This window comes from Lepeophtheirus salmonis, chromosome 9, assembly GCF_016086655.4.
Source record: "Lepeophtheirus salmonis chromosome 9, UVic_Lsal_1.4, whole genome shotgun sequence".
Classification (NCBI taxonomy): domain Eukaryota; kingdom Metazoa; phylum Arthropoda; class Copepoda; order Siphonostomatoida; family Caligidae; genus Lepeophtheirus; species Lepeophtheirus salmonis.
In genome coordinates, this window is record NC_052139.2 from 1,953,396 (window position 1) to 1,968,009 (window position 14,614).

Consider the following 14,614-nt stretch of genomic DNA (forward strand, 5'->3'; position numbering starts at 1 on the left):
AGAAGAATACAAGCAGAAACTTCCACAGCTGACAAAAAAAAATCCAATTTTATTTTTGTATTAGCGAGGCTCCGCCGTGATATATAAATACAAGTATAAACATACCCAGATGAACTTTTCAAATCAAAACACTTGCTTACGAGTAGATGACCTCACACAGAAAAGCTATCAACTATTATATTACGTACTTGAAAATGCGTAATTATGTTTAGCAATGAGTTGACATCAACACTACTTATAATGAATAAGATAAAAACCAAAGTAAAATCCGTATTGCGAAAAAAGATAAAATATTTTAACAACGAAAAATCTTGATTATTCAATTATAATTAGTTTTTCAATATCATTAATTAATAAAGAAAAATTATTTAATTATTAGCAAATGTAAAATTTATTCATATTTAATATTATTCAGAATATACATCATAGTTCACCAGTTTTACGATTCCAAAATTTATAGAAGTATCATTAAATCTATTAAATAAGTACAGATTTTTCAAGGTGGTCGAACAAAAGATAATATATAGGGTGGGGTCTAGTGGCTGTATTTTTGTGTTTGGCGTCTTGTCCCAAGAAATTAGGTTAACTTTTCAAATGTTTTATGTTTTCATGTTAACATTACAGCGTGCGACCGTTGTTTAACAACGAGCTTTAAACACCTGCTGTGATGCTCAGGTAGGTCATTGTTTATTGTTTTAGCAGCTATATAAAAGTGTTTGGTGTCAGTTCAAAAAATGGCATCGATTAATGAAGTATTTATTCGACAATCGTGGAAAATGCAGAGTGTCCTTGTTGCAATCCCCGCCGGACAAGACAGTGTTGAGATTGCAGTTTTTTAAAACCTGAACAGACCCTTTGTCTGGAGAAAATCCTAAATTTTGAGCAAAATCTATGATTTTGTTAAATATAGTCTCTTTACCCAGTGTGCTCTGTTGGCTTGATCATACATGTATATATGTAAATCCAGTGTGTTTTTTAGCTCGCCCGATAATTTGTAATTGGTAGTATAAAGAACGAATTTTATTTTCCTTAGCAGTTGTCCTTATTATTTAATTCCTGAGTAGTGAACAACTTTTCCTAAATAGATTCAATTATATTCAATACCTGTTTGAACGTTCATGTGTGCTCGTAAAAGACGGAGCTTAACCCTGAGGATGTGTTGCGGAGATATAATTGTGCATCCTTGTTGGACTCAGAGTAGAATTGGGGATCAACATCGGAATTATTCTTGCAGATGTCCTTGTTTATATCCATTTTTCCTTCCTCTCTTGTCACAGCTGATTGTAGCTGATTAATAAAACATCATGAGCATGATTCTTTCTCTCCTCCAAAACATTCTTCAAATTGTCAGGGTTACCATATTGATTTTCGTTTTCTTTTTTTTAACATGCAAATCCTACACTAGATTTTCATCACTGACTGGTTGTTAAGTATCCATGTATGATGCGTTTTTACGCGAGGTCGGCACTGTTGATGTCTGACATTTTTGGACCTAAACAATCAAACCATATCTTGCAGAACCGTTTCTTATAGCTACAATGTCTATATTAAGATCTTTTGTTTAAGAGAAGTAAATATATATTATACATTTGAGAGTGACTTAGGAGTAATTAAATAGTTATCTATGAGAGGACTGGAATTTTATATTTTAAATTCCATTAAGTTTTGCAGGAATTCTTAGGTCAAAAGACTCACGTCTTACCCAAGTCTCAAGTTTAAATCAGAGTCTGGACATTTTTATTATTATTCCTCTTTTTATTTAGTTGTGATGCGCACTCCCAATTTACGTACATGATTTAAAAACAAAATATAATCTACTCAGCTAAATGTGTAAATAATGAATTTACGTTGAGAACAGTGCTAAATTAATTCACACAAATGCAAAGTAGAAGTAATTGACGGCTCTCAACGGACAAAGAGGGACAACCACATATTATCTTGACGTCAGAGTTTCCTCTCCTTTTCTATAGAATTACAAAATCCTCGAAAAGTAATCGTAAGCGAACAATTATGATGCAATATTTGACGTACACGCGTCTTCTACAGCACAGAATGCTTGCTGGAACTCTTTTGCATACCTACTTCAATATTAGTTAACAGCTCATGGAAAGAGAACGTAATTATCATTCTTCATAGAAAGCCAACTACGCATAGTCAATGGGCGCAAGTTTTCAAATGATAAAAAAGTATTTAGATTGAGACGTTAATGAACTGTCTTAATATTCAAAGTGAATCTGGCGTTTCATCAAGTTGCAAATCAGATTTTTTCTTTTTTTTTTAAATGAGCACCTCTTCCCTTTGGGTCTTTGGATACGGATCCCTTTGCTGGAATCCTGGCTTTGACTACAAGTGCACTTCAATTGGTTATATTCACGGGTATTCGAGAAGATTTTGGCAAGGAAATACGACGCATAGGGGTATTCCTGGTCAAGTATGTTGTATTTTTTTCCCGTATTTTTATCAATCAAACTAAGTATTTAATGATCCCATAAGTGTTTTTATCAATGATATAATTAAAGGTTTTATTCTTTGAGACGTTTTTTATATTCGCAACGTTATTTACATTTCCCAAGAAATTAAGGTCATTATGTATTTATAATGACTCACTTCACCTCTTTAATCAATGGAGAGAAAAACAGACGTCTTTTAAAATTGAATAAGAAAAGATATAGATACTCAAATAAGATTATCTGACGTCATATTTATTTGCTTTTTAAGTCATTTGGAAATAGTATTTCTAGAGAAAAATTTTTGAAAAAAATCCGTAAATTAAAATTTTGTGGAAAAAAATGTTAAAAATAAATATCAAATATAAAATTTTTTGGAAAAAATTAAATTTTTTAAATATCTGTCGACTTTTGAAATTGTTTTCCAAAACAGTTTTTACTGGAAATTTAATTTTTTTTTACAAAAAATTTAACTTTTAGAAAATAGCTATGAATATTTCGATTTTTTTTTCAAAACAATTTATACTTGAAATTTAATTTTTTAAATTTTTTCAAAAAAAATTTAATTTTTTGAGAATATTTTTTTTCTAAAAAGCTTATAATTTTTTAACAGCTGTGGATTTTTGAATTTTTTTGTGGATAGCTGTGTATTTTTGAAATTTTCTGAAAAAAAAAATCATATATTTAATTTTCTAGCAAAAAGCAAAGATCCCATAATTTGGGAGGAGGGCTACAGCCCCTCCAACCCAACCCCTGCGGACGCCCTCCGGTAATCGGATATAAGAATTCTTGGATTTTGATCATGTCCAAGAAAAGATTGGGATAATAGCTTCATATCATCCTTTCAAGGACATTTACATCTTGAAGTTCATATAAGGTTGAATTGGTTCTTTGATTATATTAACGCAAACTTAACCTTGTTCATAGTTGCCATGTTCCTAGTAAATAATTAAATACACAATATTTGAACGCTCCAGGCTTATTTAAAATGTAACCCGGAACGATGCCCTATTGTATATTTTAATCATAACGTATTTTATTTTTGATGAATTGAAGCACGATAAAAATCTGATGCAATCATGGCATTTTTTTACGTTTGAACTAATTTGTGTATATTGTTTTTAGCCTGGTCGAGTCGCTACTTTGGTCGAAGAAAAAGATGTAAGTAATTCATACATTGTTATTTATGGCTTAATATTTTCTTTGTTAATTGCTTATTACGATACAGTTATGAGACTTAACCTGATACTCTATTTTATAAGTTGTTTTTTTTTAAATAACTATTTCAATTCGTAAAATAATGTATTTTTCAAGTACAACTCGTACATTAATTCCATTTTAACTAAAAATACATTTTTTTAATATTTTTATAATAGAGTCGATCTTACGGCGTTGCCTACGAACTCATTGGCGATGAAGCTCTCAAATATTTAGAAATGCGAGAAGTAACTCTTGGAGGCTATGCAACTCGTTTTACAACATTTTATCCTTCTCATTCCAATGAACCCTTTCCAGTATTGCTTTACATTGCTACTCCAATCAATCAACTTTGGTTAGGCCCAGCTTCTGAGTCAGAAATTGCAGAGCAGGTGTGCATTATATTATTCCCATTTTATTTTGCATGATTCATTAATGATCTATTCATTTCATGTTTTGTAGGTTATACACTCAACTGGCAATACTGGTCATAATGTGGAGTATGTTATTCGAATAGCGGATTGGTTCAGAGTAGTTTTTCCAAATGTAATAGATTTTCATTTATTTGCGTTAGAAAAACATATTCGGCTTCAATTGGATAAAAGGAAAATCAAGTTAGAGACCTTAATGGGCTCAAAAAAGTATGACTATGAAAAAGGTATTATTCCTCTGGCGAGTGATGAAGTCCATGTGGAGGAATTACCTGCTGAAAGAACAATGACATTTGCATCTAGTATGCAATTTGGTGGTCTTCGTTGTGTCGGATTATGATTTTTTTTATTTTTTTCAATTATTTTGCCCACAAAACTTAGTTTATTGCTCAAATGAACTGCAAAAAAAAGACAAATCAGAATATTACATTCCACTTATAGAACGCACTATTAAGTTTGTAAATTGATAATTAATTGTTCAAGCGAAAAATCATACCAATTCATTCACAAAACTATTATTTTAATAGTTTAAAAATATATTATTTTATTTTAAAGCCCTTATATATTTATCTTTCCATTATTTCTATAACATTATGTACTTGTTACCTGTGATTGTCATATATTAATTATATAGGTGCGCTTAATACTATTTCCAAGAAATGCTTCTTACATAGTATGACTGCAATTCATATCATATTTTAGTATTAATATTGGCTAAGCAATCTTTGTATTATGTACAATGTACATATATATGACTTAAAAAAACGTTTTTTAATTGAATCAAGATTTCTTCCTCAATTTTACTATTTCATTTCGAGGGGTTAGGGTCAATTATTTTTAAAAATTGGGAAACATCATTGTTCATATTGAAAGAATAGATTTTCAAAGCTTAGTTATGTAAAATCATGTTTGAGTTAGGATCTTTTGGCTCTCAAACCAGGATTTGTATTGTCTGTCCATCTCAGAACTTCTGAATTTTCATTTAGTGGTATGTATTTTATAGGGGGGTTACGAAAAAATAAATATTGTATTACTAAAAAAAAATGGACATAAAAAATCACATTTCGAACTAAAGTTGATCATTCGTCCATAACCTTTAAGTTAAGCTAAAACCGTCGGATTCTCTCGTCTAATGTTAGATAAAATTTTTTGTTTAATATATAGTCCCAAAACCTGGAACATCTTTTAAGTGTCTATAAAATCAGTTTTGTTCTCATTTCTGCTATAAGGACTGTTTGATGAACAAGAATAGCCACGAGGGTGCCCTTTATTCAGTCAAGACCTGATATGAACTCATATTCTAAGCACTAATAAGAAGTCGAATTTCTGTCGCATTACTTCGTAGCATCATTTTTTTGTGATGTAAACTTTGCTTTTATCTTGGATTTTTCACATTTTATATTGTTTTGAGTTATAATTATCGTTCAAAATCCTCCTTAGTTTTGCTACAATACTTTCGCCGTATATTTGTAGACAAGTCATGCCAGACATAAACTGTCTCTATACTCTTGACCGGCACTTCTGTAATAATCATTAATTATGTTGTATACACATCTTGGCCATCATATCAATACCTTACATATACTGCTATACCGTATGAAGACTACATAATTTTTATTGTATTAAGAAACCATACATATTACTCTGTGTTTGTCTTAATATTTGACGTCTTTTACACTTAAAGTATTTTTTTTATTCTCCAAGAGCCAGGACATTAGTAAAATCCGTTTCAGCTACACTTTGTACTCCTTACCTTTCTTTAGAAAAAAACATATATATACTTTGGAGCTTGTAATCAATATTCAGTACATTTATTTATTGATAAAACCCTTATTTTACTATTTTTTGGGGAGATTTTCTATTCCCCCAAAAATTACATAGCGGAATTTATAAATACGAGGCCCCATTGGCGTCATGGGGAGGGAAAAAAGAAGCCTATATTCAGGACAGTGCCCCAAAAAAATCACATGCTTCTACTCAGCTTAATCAATTTCGTCATTTGGCGTCTAAATGTCTAGATCATAAAGAACTCTACAATCTAATATATATATAAGATTGTCAACTCATCACTCATCAGTTACTGCAGTGATGTAATTGATCACTATCACTTATCAATATTCCGTAGTAATGACCAAAATCATTTTTTAGTTTTGTATATTAGGTTGATTCCTTTAATGTAAAAATTTGCGTAACATTTTTAGAAATAATGTGTCTTATACGTTAAATACCTTATCTATTGATAGCAATTTAAATATTCTTTGGTTGTCAGACAAATCTTAACATGTTGTTATAACAGAAATACTGTCCTTATTCCACCTTAATTACACGGGTACAAGTGCAATAAGATTTCGAACAGGTACTAATATAGAGTACCATTTACTTGTGAAAGATCTTCCCAAAAAATCAATCACTGTTCTTCCATTATTACTCCTTTCTTGAACAGTTAAAATTCCTCGGAATACTTGGAATTTAAGGTATCTACATTGCTTGATAAAGTGGAATGATTTTGAAGAAATTATTGCGCTAGTCTGTTCAATGGTACCATATGACGAAATACTTTTTATTTATTAAAAATATATATTTTGCGATGTATGATTTGTAAAATTAGCAATGAAGACTTCAATATACTACTTGATTGTATTGAAATCCTTGTTCATTCGATATAAATATCTATTATAGGAACATTGAAATATTGTAGACTTGGCCGCAAGGGAATTGTTATTTGGCTCCCTTGCATGTAATAAAAGCTACACGTCCACATGCCCAACATTTTCCACTGTGTTTTTGTGTGTGTCATAGATTTATTATTTCTCCAATGAAGTTTCATGTGGAGAGGAGTGATTCTGGATAATTCAATTCCTAATAGAATACAATACTAGGAGGTGCCTTCACGTGGGATATTTTCAGATACGTTTCTTTATTCATTGGTGAGATTTTTTGATATTCCTTCTGTATTTTAGGTTGGCTAATAACATATTTTTAAATGCATAATAATATTAATTTAAAATTTGGGAAGCCTTATAAAGTAGGGTGGACCTTGAAATATCTTTGAAGGGACTTTGTTTTGTTGGAATCTACATGAATGACGTTTACACTACCAACATTTTCATATCAATGACATGCCATTGTGAATTGTTCGTTGGGCATTCCTCTCTGAGGACAAGTACATAGAAAGTCGCTTTTGTCTTTGAGATTGTAGATGTCATTTTCAATTTTGATTAATATTTTTTAATCATTTTATTACTTCATTGAAATTATATTTCTAAGATGATTTATATTTGATCTTTTAGTTCTTTAGGTTTTGATTCATAAGGAAAGTTTCTGTTTTAATGTAGATAGACTTCCGCTCATAATTGTATTAAGTCTATTCTGATCCTTCTTTCAAATGTAAAAGTAGATCAACTTATTTAATGGGATTATGTTTCTAAGTGACTTCATTTCTGTTTCATTCTCTAATGAGACGAGTTATGACTTTGTTATATGCAATGATACATTATTTAGACAAAGCTCTAGGCAGCTAGAGATAAATCTACATTTATCTGATTCTTTTATCTTTTCAGTACACTTAGGTCGATTATTTTGTACGTTGCTAAGCCAGTTACTAAGTATTCGAATCAAAATGGTTGTTATAAAAGAATATAGAGTAACGATGCCCATGTCCGTTGATGAGTATCAAGTGGCTCAGCTTTTTGCTGTCGCAGAAGTATCTAAGAACGAAACGGGTGGAGGAGAGGGAGTCGAAGTGAGGAAGAATGAACCTTATAAAGGTGATCCTCTTTTCAATGGCGAATTTAGTGAAGGTCAGTATACTTACAAGGTATATCATCTTGCGTCGCGTGTACCTGCTTACATAAGAGCCATTGCTCCAAAAGGCTCTCTTGAAGTTCACGAAGAAGCTTGGAATGTCTATCCGTACTGCCGTACCATTTTAACGAACCCAGAATATATGAAGGATAATTTTTATATAAAAGTTGAAACCTATCATCTGCCAGATAGGGGTGATAGTGAAAATGCTCATAAATTAAGCAGTGAACAGCTCAAGTCGAGAGAAGTCGTGCCCGTTGACATTGCTTTTGACACTGTTCTACCTGATGATTATAAAGAATCTGAAGATCCTAAAAAGTTTAAATCTGTCAAAACAGGAAGAGGCCCCCTGGTAGCCAAAGACTGGAATAAAAACGTTGATCCCGTGATGACTTGCTACAAACTCGTAACCGTTCATTTCAAGTGGTGGGGGCTTCAAACGCGAGTTGAGAATTTTATTCAATCCACTTTGAAGAGATTGTTCACAAATATGCATCGCCAAGTATTCTGTTGGACTGATAAATGGCATGGTATGACAATGGAGAGTATCAGAGCTCTTGAAGATAAAACTAAAGAAGAACTTGAGTCTCAAAGACGCACCGGAGAAATACGTGGAACCAAGTCAGTCAACTGATTAATACAGTTGTGTTCTTATTATATATACTCATTCGTCCATCAATGATCAATGCAGCACCCTCCCAATTTGCTTAAATTTGTTGTCAAATTTCATACATAAATATATTTTAATACATTTTTTTTTCTAAAAATAAGTTTTCATACTTTATTTAGTTACAATTATTTTGTCGTTTATGTGACTAATGATTATTCTTAATTTGTTTTATGGTGGAAAATAATTCAAAAGCGTTATTATTTTAACTACAATAATTGAGATTAAATATATTGTTGGAGCCACTCTTGATTCAATAAAGATTTTTTTTAATATGCTCGTAATTCAAGATTTAAGAGTTCCCTTTGTGTTTCCATTTGAATAGGTGTATTTCGCTCCTATATCTTATAAATTAAAACATCACATTATTTAGTTCAGTCTTATACAATATAATTCTTCATTTAACTGAAAATAAGTGTATAACGAAACCGTCAAACTTATAGTTATTATGTTTGAATAGAGTAGAATTAAATACATTCCTCATTCAACATTTGGACACTTGACAATTTTAAACATTATTGTTCCACAAATGTAGCAATATTTAAATATTCTACGTGTTACTTAAAAACTCTGTCAGCTGTATCTTAATTTTTGGTATTTAGTAGTTCGTAAATAAATTATTGTTTTAAAAATAAAATGTCGTGATAAAAGTAGCGATATTTATTGTGCATTTATTTTTTTCACTATGTAAGCAGTTAATGTTACATTTACTCAATCAATTATGAAATATATATTATATCCTTGATTATGTATTGCAATTTTAATTCCGTATTATTGCATATAATTGTTTGTTAAAAAAAAGTATTTGATATGATCGATAATAATAAAATTGTAAGGGAAGAAGATAATTAATTTGATTTTGTAAATTTTAAAGTATTGGATGAAACTTAAATCATATATGTTGCGTCTCAATACAAAAGCAATCTTGAATAAAACTTAAGAAAATGAGGAATTCCTTATGTATTTGTAAGTTCAAATGTAATCCAGGCTCACTTTTGAGGAAATTCATCCGAAATTGCTGTTGCTGACGGGCACATATGTTCAATTGAAGTCTTTTTTATAAGTTTTAGACCAATAGTATGAAACCAGTATAAAATATTTCGACTCCAGTGGGATTAATATATCTTTAGAGCTACATTTGAGAGCTACTAGACTATATAAATTTTAAGATATTTCCTTAGAATAAACATTCAATCACTATTTCTTAATTGGACTTGGTGTATTATAATCAAGGTTATTATAAAAAGTAAAAGCGGTTAAAGTTTGGATTTATTAAATTATTATCATTAAACTTAGAATAAGTGGGCAATCGCTCAAAAATTGTTGACCTTTTGGGGGGAAAACTGGTAATTTCCCTCTTTTTTGTATAAAAATTGCTTATTTTTCTTAGCTCCTATGAAATAAATAAATAAAATTTTAGTTTTAGTGTGATTACTCAACTGCTTTTGATGATTATTTGATGGTATTTTTTGCGGAAAAATCAATTTGCAAGCCCTTTCTTCATTAAGTTCTCTATTTAGAGATAAAAATATGTATATGGGGGAATCAGAGTTATGATTACATGATCGGATATGTGAATGAACTAGATTCCGACAACAGCCAATTAGAAGTAGGATAAATGTGGCACAAAATTTACCGTTCAATGATCTCCTTTGAATCTTGCAAGAAACGAGAAATACTTCTGCCCAAAATTTCGAAACCATGATCTACCATTTTTGCAAAAGATTGGCCGTAATATTGACGTTGAAAGGTACTTTAATATGTTCGAATACTATCAGTTCGTATCAAAGGCAAAATTTAACGGAAGAAAATCTTTCTAAATTCTTGCTTTCTCGCTATAATAAACCAAAATTTATGAATAAATAATGAAAATTATATAACAACACTCATTATCTTAAATTTACATTATAGAACTGTATGTTTCTTTAAATAAAAATTGCTCAATTATGTTATTTTGGGTGATCCTTTTTCAAAATTTTGGGACTCTTTTTTTTCGGTACTTAAAATGACTGTTGTTGAAATAATTAAAATAAGGCATTTCAAGTAGAAGAAATCGTTACGTGTTCAATCTTTTTCTACAAATTGAAACTTGTACACAACATTTACATGGATATATTTTGATTTGTGTCAACCCTTGATTACTATCAATTTAATCATGTCATTTTATTGCAAAAAAAAATGATTGTCTCGTATTATAATATATTTAACATTTTTGATAGCTGGTTACTTAAGTATTTCTTTGTATTTATAAGATTGTTTTACACTATTATGAATGATATGATAATGCTTTGTTTAGTCACTTTAGTTAAAATTATACAGTAATAATACTGCGCCCAATTTCATCCTTTATGTCTTTGTTCCTATATATGTATTAAATGAAAGAAATGTTTTTTTATTTCATTAGTCTACATTTATATTAACACAAAAACATAGCCTATATTACCAATGGCCATATTATACATTTAATTTTATTTAAACAGATTAAAATCTACTATAGAGTGCTATCATTTTACGTCATCCATCTTAAATACCTTTGCAACCAAGTTTTATAACAATGAAAATCCTTTTTTGATGAATATTAAGGAAAATAGTAAACCATTGTATGTGAAAATGGTACCATTAAATATAAGGACTAAACTCTTACTATATCTTATTTTTTTACCGCTCAATGGCCTTGTTTTATTATATATTTGCACCTAAAATATATTTTACATCGTTATACAATCTTATTTTTGTGTTTTAGATACAAATTAACAATTACAATGGAAATAGTCATATATTTTTCTCTAATTATCCTACTTTTCTCGTACCTAATCTATCAAAAAAAAAAAAATAATTATAATAAGTTGTAGAAATCTAGTCAATTTTAGGGATTTTCATCATATACTTTGATTTAATTCAAATATCCGTATTTGTCATTGACATCAAGTAGTTTTCCATGAAGGTGTTCAGTCTTTTTTTTATTCATAAAGCCATTTGATGGAGTTTTAGTAAGATTTATTGGGAGTTTGTCAATTTTATGTAGTAAAAATAGCCATTTTGGGCCCCCAAAATAGTGTCTCCTTCAATTATGATGCAGTGAAAATGCTCTATAGAATAAGTACTATAATATTTTTCATATTTACTAAGAAAGAAAGACTTTCAAACTTTTGTCCTCACATGCTCCAAAAGCTAATATTAACGCTGCTTGTACATTCTATTAAAATAAATAAACACGCTATTTTTTCTTAGTATATGTTATAATATTGCAACTCTACTGTGGAAAATATATATTTCAAATCCTTTAACGCTGAAACCCTTATTCAATGGAATAATTAATTGTTGTACTACTTTATCTAATCTAGGCATTGATAAAATATTTATTTCAAATGAATAGGCAACTACGTTTCTGGAAATCCAGTTATTTTTCTTCTTCTCTTTGGTCTAGGTATTTTTTCACTTTGTGCCCATTCAAGGAAAAAAGTGTGCGGCAGGACTGATTTATTAACAACTTTATTTTGTATTTTCTTGTAAATCCAAAAAATAACATATTCGTTCATCAAACATTATTTAAAAAATAATTATATACTTGTTAGTTAGTAATACATTTATCAATATTTATGAAACCGTAATGAAGATATAGCTTAAATGTAGAGTAAAAGCTAGAACGGTGAAAGTGCTAAACGATATATTCGAAAATACATTAAACATTAGTGATTAGACATAACATATTTACACTTTAAAAACCAAATAATAAAAAAGCAACACATAAGACTTCTATACAGGGTGAATAATTATAATATGAAATTCAAGGAGACTAGGTATTTTGAAGAGTATTTACATTGGCCGAATATATCATGGTTCGAACAAATGAAGTGAATATACGGCAAATATACAAAAAAGAAAATCAATTTGGAAGTGTTCATGAGATAAAACAACACTTTGCTGTGTTGGATTAAGTAGTTGATATAAAAATAGATTTTTTTCAATAAAATCTTGAGGATCATACTTCAGACCTGAAATTGTGTATAATATCGCATGCAATCTATTTAAATTTGATCAAAAACTTAATGATTTATAATATTGCATCATAAATATAGTATCATTCTTGGTAGGAGAACAGGAATGGTGTACTACTCAAGACTCAAGCCTCGATTGGCCGAGATTCTCTACTTGAGCTATTGTTTTCCTTCTCATCTTCCTTAAAAAGTACATGATTCTCAATAAGATCTACATATGTTTCACCAAACACAGATCTATTGTAGGAAATTAGTTGTACAAAAGCTCCGGCTATCATTCCCAATTGTTGTTGACATATAGTTAGACCAGGAGGTACTTGAAGTTGAGTGTTTTTAGATCCAGTGGCTGCTCTTTTACAGAATTCTACAATTCTTTTTTGTACCAAATCTCGAATACGGTGATTAGGATCCTCCATTTCGCTTAAATTGGCTTTAATCATTTTTACAATATCTTCAGACAGTGGATCCTTTTTCTTCTGATCAACAAGATACTCGTTAATGATTTTAACAATTTGGTCTCCTAGCCTTGGAAGAATTTCTGTGAGATCCTCATCAACAAAGAAATCCTGTAATAATACATCAATATCCTTCTTTATTTTCATTTTGATATTTTGGGCATCAGCAGGAACAATGAAATTCGCAATATTACTAAAAGCTGATAATATGACAGCTGTACTGACTGCAGTGCGTTCACAACTATCCCTCATACTAACGATACGCTTGTAATCCATAACCAATGTCTCAGGGACTTCATAATAGTCATCCCATTCTAATAGTTCACAGAAAGCATCAATGAGTACTCGATTTATCATCAGTTTCTTGTATTGTGCAGTGGTAGGACTTTCGCCATGTGTAACATCTTCAGACGGAGCATAGCGTTGAAGCCATTCACGAGTGGCTCGAAGACCATCATCTTGTTTAGAAAGAAATTCTTTGAATTTTTCTTTTTCATATTCAACGGATCTAGCTATAATAATGGGCTTTGCTCGATGTAAAGTAAAATTGGCCATATCCAGGTTCATCATATCAAGTGTCTCCATGATTCCTTTCAGCAAGTGAACAATATCCGTTCTTTTATTAAGTTCAGCAATTTGTTCATCTCGAATGGGAGCACATAGCTTAGCCATAAGTTCAAGAACATATTGCGCGTAGCTTTCAACATCCAAAACCCCATGCTCTGCCTGCTGCTTGATAAGTTCCAAATCCAACTTTTCTTTAATGTCACTTTGTAATCGTTGATGTTGTGGGAGTATGAGAAGACGAAGAATGATTTCCTTCGCTTCCCCAAAGACGGACAAAGCCCCCTTGAAAATCGGTGGCTTCTCCTTCAGCTCATCCTTCAAGGAGTCCCAAAAAGCCTTGTGAATCATTTCCTTCACACTTTTTTCCAATGGGGAAGCTTCACCTTTGAAATCCTCAAGCTTAAAATCCTTATTAACAGCGATTTCATGGGCTAACACCATATTTGTAACTCCTCTCGCAGTGTCCATGAGCTCATTAAGAGACATTTTCGAATGGGCTCCAGAAGAGTTGAACCCTGGGACGATAAAGCCTTTCAATCCATTGGGTGAAGGTGAGCTGGATTGTCCACTTCGGGTTCTTCGGCGCTTTTTACCCTTGGTTTGTACTGGAGTCGACATTTTGAGATGCTTGAATGAATTTGTTTAGTCAATTGAATTCTGTCTACTATATTAAAAGTCCTTCTTTGTTTACAACGGAGTTGCCAAGGTATTATTTATTACGTATGTCGTATGGTAATAATAATTTCTGTACTCCACTCACACAGAGTACTCTTCTTATATTATTCCTTTCCCTTTTTCTTCTAGAAAAAATAATACATTACTTCAATGGCTAAACGTCAATCTTTTATCTTTGGATAGAAACGCAGGCACGCATACAAACGAGCGCGCTCTTTCTCTGAACAAATGAAATGCAATTGACAGACGGCCCATTTATGCCTATGTATGTGAGTATGTACACTCAAGTCATGTCCATGAACGGAGATCATCAAGTAGTATTAGTATATCGATAAAAAGTTAGTATCTACAAAAATTACGTTGTAAAAAGAAA

The 14,614-nt window shown here is 30.9% G+C and overlaps 3 protein-coding genes across 3 annotated transcripts; 2 read left to right on the forward strand and 1 right to left on the reverse strand.

Annotated features, from left to right (window-relative positions):
• The first annotated feature begins 1,811 nt into the window (after positions 1-1,811).
• Positions 1,812-4,873, forward strand: LOC121124534 (glutathione-specific gamma-glutamylcyclotransferase 1). The gene is made up of 4 exons (XM_040719695.2): positions 1,812-2,431; positions 3,573-3,608; positions 3,824-4,036; positions 4,107-4,873. The coding sequence occupies exons 1-4, from the start codon at positions 2,282-2,284 to the stop codon at positions 4,413-4,415; spliced, it is 708 nt and encodes a 235-aa protein (XP_040575629.1). The 5' UTR covers positions 1,812-2,281; the 3' UTR covers positions 4,416-4,873.
• Positions 4,874-6,412: 1,539 nt separating this feature from the next.
• On the forward strand, positions 6,413-9,291 carry LOC121124132 (phosphatidylinositol transfer protein beta isoform). Its single transcript, XM_040719255.2, has 2 exons — positions 6,413-7,002; positions 7,636-9,291. The coding sequence occupies exon 2, from the start codon at positions 7,695-7,697 to the stop codon at positions 8,511-8,513; it is 819 nt and encodes a 272-aa protein (XP_040575189.1). The 5' UTR covers positions 6,413-7,002; positions 7,636-7,694; the 3' UTR covers positions 8,514-9,291.
• Positions 9,292-12,022: 2,731 nt separating this feature from the next.
• LOC121124008 (T-complex protein 11-like protein 1) lies at positions 12,023-14,614 on the reverse strand. Its single transcript, XM_040719096.2, has one exon. The coding sequence runs from the start codon at positions 14,182-14,184 to the stop codon at positions 12,670-12,672; it is 1,515 nt and encodes a 504-aa protein (XP_040575030.1). The 5' UTR covers positions 14,185-14,614; the 3' UTR covers positions 12,023-12,669.